Source organism: Mesitornis unicolor, unplaced genomic scaffold (genome assembly GCF_000695765.1).
Source record: "Mesitornis unicolor isolate BGI_N332 unplaced genomic scaffold, ASM69576v1 scaffold25737, whole genome shotgun sequence".
In the NCBI taxonomy this organism is placed as follows: Eukaryota; Metazoa; Chordata; class Aves; order Mesitornithiformes; family Mesitornithidae; genus Mesitornis; species Mesitornis unicolor.
Window position 1 is genome coordinate 250 of NW_010196146.1, and position 5535 is coordinate 5784.

At 51.3% G+C, this 5535-nt stretch overlaps 1 protein-coding gene across 1 annotated transcript; it reads left to right on the top strand.

Moving 5' to 3' along the window:
• The first annotated feature begins 397 nt into the window (after positions 1–397).
• Positions 398–4324, top strand: LRRC52 (leucine rich repeat containing 52). The gene is made up of 2 exons (XM_010188377.1): positions 398–1022; positions 4068–4324. The coding sequence occupies exons 1-2, from the start codon at positions 398–400 to the stop codon at positions 4322–4324; spliced, it is 882 nt and encodes a 293-aa protein (XP_010186679.1).
• The last annotated feature ends 1211 nt before the right edge of the window (positions 4325–5535 follow it).

Here is a 5535-nt window from a genome sequence, read left to right on the forward strand (position 1 = left end):
CGTTCACGTCCGCCCTACACAGTTTTGATGCTCCTACCCAACGCACACCTTCCTATATCTCCACTGAGCCGACAGCAGCTCCCGCTTGGCCAGCGAGGTCATCGCCCTGTCCCCAAAGCCAGGCAGCTCCTGCAAGCCGTTGGCATCGCACAGGTGTCGTCTGGCACCAAGCGCAACACGGAGATGCTCCGGCCACCTTTCCGCACTTGCCGATGTAGAACCGGGCTCAGTTTCCAGCTGGGCGCTTTGCCAGGGAGTCAGGTGAGTCCTGACGGGCACAAAGTGCTTCCCCGCAGCCTTGCAGCCAGACACCTCAGCATGGCTGGGGCGGTAACACAGCTTCCATAGGGCTGCTCGCGGTCCCAAAGGGGCTGAGCGGCCTGGAAGGTGTCAGACTATGTTTTCTTCAGGTAGACCGCGGCCCCTGAGCCTTGTGTTTCTTCTGGGGATGGGGATGGCATCGGAGAGGACCAACTGCCCAAGCAGGTGTAGCTGTCAGTACCTGGAAGTGAACTGCACGGGGCAACAGTTGCAGGAGTTCCCTGCAGCCATCCCGTTGGACACCAGGCAGCTGATTCTGGTGGCAAACAACGTCTCATACCTGCCGGCAGTGGAATTGAGCTTCCTGGCTGATTTGGTCTATCTGGACTGCAGGAAGAACCTCCTGGGGGATGACCTGGATTTCACTTTCATTGGTGTGGCCAAGCTGGTCTACCTGGACCTCAGCTTCAACAACCTCACACAGGTCACCTTCAGCACCTTCTCGCACCTCCTCAGCCTGGTAGTGCTGAAGATCTCAGACAATCCCAACCTTGTGGCCATCGAGAAGGATGCTTTCACTAACAACACCTGGCTGAGGCACCTGGATGTGAGCCGGACAGCCTTAACATTCCTGGACACCAGCACTGTCCGGGACCTGCCCAACCTGAGGTTTCTGGGGCTCAGTGACAACCTGTGGCACTGCAACTGTTCCTTTTTGGACTTCATCACCTGGATGACAGAAAGCAACGTTCATTTTCCAGGTGAGAGCTGTGTGAGCAGGTCCTCTCTCCTCCCTACTCCTGCAGATCTGTGTGGAATGGAGAGGGCCCTCTCTTCTCTTTCCCAAAACTTCGGCTCACAGAGCTGTGCCACTGCATGTCGACTGGGTCCCATCTTCTGGTTGCACAAAACATGGATCTGAGTGGCTGGGTTACACACACTCCACCCACAGAGTCACACTTGCTCTCATCCTCAGGACAGTCAGGGAAGTGTAGCCTCTAGGTAGGACACTGCTGCTGCTCCCACCTCAGGAGGTGTCCCTTTGCCTGCGAGTCACAGTACCCCGTGGCTGCAGTGTCAAGAATGAGGAGCCCAACACAGCTCTGGGGAGATCTGTGCTGGGAAAGCTGCTGCTCTGCATTTCCTGCCTTGTCTCCATCTGCTCTGATCGCTCAGTGCTGCTGCAGTACCTGTATGTCCACAGCGATCAGTTCATCTCCTCCTCTCTGTGGAAGAGCTCTCCTGCCTCTGTTCTGTCCTGCTCGAGGCAGCCTCTCCAGCCATTCGGCCAAGGTCCCCTTCACCTCGACCACCTCCCGCTAGCCTCCTCCTGCACAATGTGGCTGGCAGACAGACCTCATTCATGAAACCTCTAGAGCAGTTCTACTCAATGCAGAAAACAAAGCTGGGTTGAAAGCCAGACAGCTCCTCTTCTGCTCTCATCTCACAGATGGGGTCTCCAGGAAGAATGTGGGCAGTGTGAAAGCCAGTGAGAGTTTAGCTACTGACTTCTGTGGGGCTGTGATTGCACCCTGCTCCCCAGTGACCCGATTCCGTACATGAAGAGTGTAGAGAATGCCCTATGCCTTAAAAGCACGGCAGCTGTTGTACTGGGACAGATAAAAATTGCAAATCCCACAGCTGCCATGGTCCTCCTTGGCCCTGATAGCAGGTACATTTGACTGACTCTGTATCAGACCATGACCCAGTGCTCAGAAGTCACCAAAAGCCATTTTGCTGTTTCCATAGGAGCTCGGGTTTGGGTCCCTGCTGGCATTTGATGGTCAGAGTGAAACAGAACACAAGCACCTGTATCCTTACAGCTGGGAGGGTCCATATGTCCCCACTTTCCTCCAGGATGCCAGAGCAAATTTGTTCTCTTTTATCTTAAGTTTTCAGTATAAGAAATGTACGTGCAATGCAGGTTGGCACTGAGTCCCACGGGCTGCAGCAGCACAGTGCAGCTTGCTTCTGAGTAAAAGCTATTTCTTGAAAATAGGGTCTCCAAGACTTACCTTTCATCATCTGGGATGCCAAAATCAGCTGTCTCCCATCATAGATTCTACAGATTCTACAGATTCTACAACAGGGTCATGGACACGGAGGGTTCATGAGGCAGGATAATCACCAGTTCCCTTTCCCAGAAAAAAAGACTGGTCCCAAGGGCAAAGCTTTGTTGTACAGCTGCAGCACATGAACTTGACTTCCCAGACTGAGAAGGAACAGGGCACAGCACGTACTGGTGAAGAACGCTTGGTCTTCAGTAATGCAGGACACAATGGTGAGAAAGCGCTGTGAAAGAGGAGTTGTTTGAGAAAGTCTGTCCATGGAATAAGAAAGGGGAGCAAAAGAACCCCAGGGGAGAAAATAAAAGAGCAAATGGGAGCTGGTGTTAGGACAGAGCCGAATTAAGGACATCTCTGCATTTTATTAGATGTAGTAAGCTCCCTATAGACAGTAAAGTTTTATATATTCCTCATATATATTACAGGCAGTTATGTACATAACAGTGTAAGAATGTCCTTAGCAGTAATATTGGAGGTATCACACTGAACCCTGGAACAGGAAAATAAAGGTCATTGCAGGCAATTTCAGAGGGTAGGAGTAGGAAAGGCAGTGGCAGCAATGACTGGAGATATGAGATTCCTATGCCATGCTCTGGATAACGGGAAAGCCAAAGAAAGCAGGGAGCTCACGGAGGCTGCTCCACTTCCCTGCCATGCTGGGCTTTGCTATGTCCTGGACTCGCTGTGGGTGAGTCCGCAGGGGGCTGCGTGCCTCCCGGGACTGGTGTGAGGGCTGCACAAAGCTTGCACGCTGCTGGTGAGCGTACACAGGCTGAGCACCCTGCATCACTGCCACTTGGCTGCCTGAAGGCAGGAAAGGCAGCTCCCTCTTCATCCAGGAGCTGCTGCTGCTTTACAGAACACCACTGCGCCAGTGGATCTGTGCAGGAGAGGTGCTGACGTGAAGTTGCCCAAATCTAGATGGATTTGGGTAATAGAGAGATAAAGAGATACATCACTCAGTAATATGTGACATAATGTAATGTAATAGAATATCAATCCCCTGTAGCTTGTTCCTCTTCACTGCTCCCTTACCCTCAGGCCTATCCCTGTGCCTGGCACAGGAACCGTGTCTACTCCGAGGGGTTCAGGGGGAAGGAGCAAGCTGGGGCTGAGGGCACACTGTGCTTCTGCAGACATCAAGGAGGAGTTTTATAATGCCCGGCCTTTGCTAACTTCACAGGGAAAAACCAGGATACATTTTATGATCACCTATATTACAATACGACAGGGTACAGTCCTTATTTCAGTGGAACTGAATCATTGATGAGATTCCTCTTCCTCTCTTACAGAGCAGGTGAGGCCATACCCAGCTGCAAACCACTCAGGTTGTCAAAGTCGACTCCCTGCACACAAGCTTCATTATTCCAGCATAATTTAGGCTATGTCACTTCAGAAGGTGTTGAAAATTAAAAAACCCAAACGCAAGTGCTCACATTAAAATAAAAGTGCTTGAGCAGCAGAAATGGACAGCACAGGGACAGCAGTGGCATAATCCGATGGGCAATGCTTTGGTATGGAAGCAACACCACAGAACTCATTCTGGCAACTGGGGAACTGTGGTTTGGCAAGTGTTTGCCTGTGTGATTTTACCTAAGCCACGGAGGGAGAGGGGTGTGGAGTCTGTAGATGTTTTTCACAAGTTTAGCAAACTCCTCCATCATTTTGCTAGCGGGACTCCTGATCCTTAATGCTTAAAACACAGGCAAGAGAGCCTTGCTTCTGCTTTTCCCCCTGCAGATGCCGACAACATCACCTGCTACACCCCAGCAGGCCTGCGTGCCCTGAAAATGCCTGCAGTGGAGGCACAGCTCCACCTCAACTGCCAGACCCAGCTGTACAAGCAAGACTACATCTTCCTGTGTCTCGTTGGCTTTGGTATATTCTCTGCTGGCACTGTGGTAGCCTGGCTGGCTGGTGTCTGTGCCGTCATCTACGAAATCCGCACCTCAAAGGGAGAGGAAGAGGAGGAGGAGGAGGAAGACACAGTCACTTAGGATCAGCCCTACAAATCTGAATTTCCACTGTGGGAACTGAAGGCACATCCTTCCTGCCTGCCATATGATGTCCCACTGCCTGAGTGAGACAGTGTCCCATAAGATGTCCTGCCTGCCACATGCTGTCCCACTCTAGATGCTTTATTTTGTCTTTGACGTTAAATAAAACTGGGAGAGAAGAAAGTCTCTGTGCTCTAGTTTCACTCACTTTGCCTCCTCCACTTGACTTCTTCCACTGGGACTCAGGACATTGGCAAAATAAACATTTATTGGCTTCACTCAGCCCTTTCTGGCCAGAAAGCTCAGCAGAGCTAATTGGGACCAGCCCAGATAGCTCACTGGAGCCCTAGGGAATGTGAGAACTTGCTGCTGTGGAAAGGCAGGTATATGAGCAAAGAGATTAAAATCGGGACTTGAGGGGCCTTGGGATCCCACCAAGCCCCACTTTCTTCCCCATTACACTGATGACAGCAAAAGGCGCCATCAGCCTCCCTGCAGCTGGACCTCTGTTCCTCTACCTGTTTATGGACATTTGCAGAACTGGGAAATCCAGCTTCAGTTTTGTATCACATATCCCTAAAACGGGAATACTTTTTTAATGTAATAAATACTGCTTTACACACACCCCAAGCATTCTTAGGAACGGCTTGTGTTTCAATGCCAAAGTCCCGGGGTTGCCTATACAGGCCAGGATAAAGGAGTTGTAAATAAGATCCTTCATATCGCTAACGCTGCTAATTGCCAGGAGAAGGATCTGCTTACATGACCAAGTACAGCAGCTCCACGTGTGAAACACTGGCTCTTCATCTCCTACTAGCAGGATCTGGTGAAATAAAAGGGAAAAGCAGGCGCAGATTTCAGCAAGTGTGGTATAAATCACCACGCTGAGAGCCATTCAATGGTGAATCACAGGTGAAATCTTCATCTTAGGTACAACCGGTGTGACAAAAATGGTAAAGAGAGGACACAGCAGTGATGTATCTGTGCTGGGGACAAGGATGCAGAGCTACCAGGTAGGACGGATGTCCCCTTAGCAACCCTGCTGGTGCACTGACAGACACCGCCACGGTGGCCGTGTGGGACCAGAGGGGTTTGGGGCCTTTTTTGGGGATTTTTGGCCCTCTGCAGAGCCACATGAATCCGTCAATCCCACCTCTCCAACCGCGACCAGCTCCCCCATGACGGATCACACCCCCACCGAGCTCCGCTCG

What these genes read in the sequence shown, in the direction of transcription:
- LRRC52 (XM_010188377.1), top strand. Translation starts at nt 398, where the DNA reads ATGTTTTCTTCAGGTAGACCGCGGCCCCTGAGCCTTGTGTTTCTTCTG. An exon ending in AAGCAACGTTCATTTTCCAG is followed by an intron (nt 1,023 to 4,067) that starts GTGAGAGCTGTG and finishes TTCCCCCTGCAG; the next exon opens with ATGCCGACAACATCACCTGC.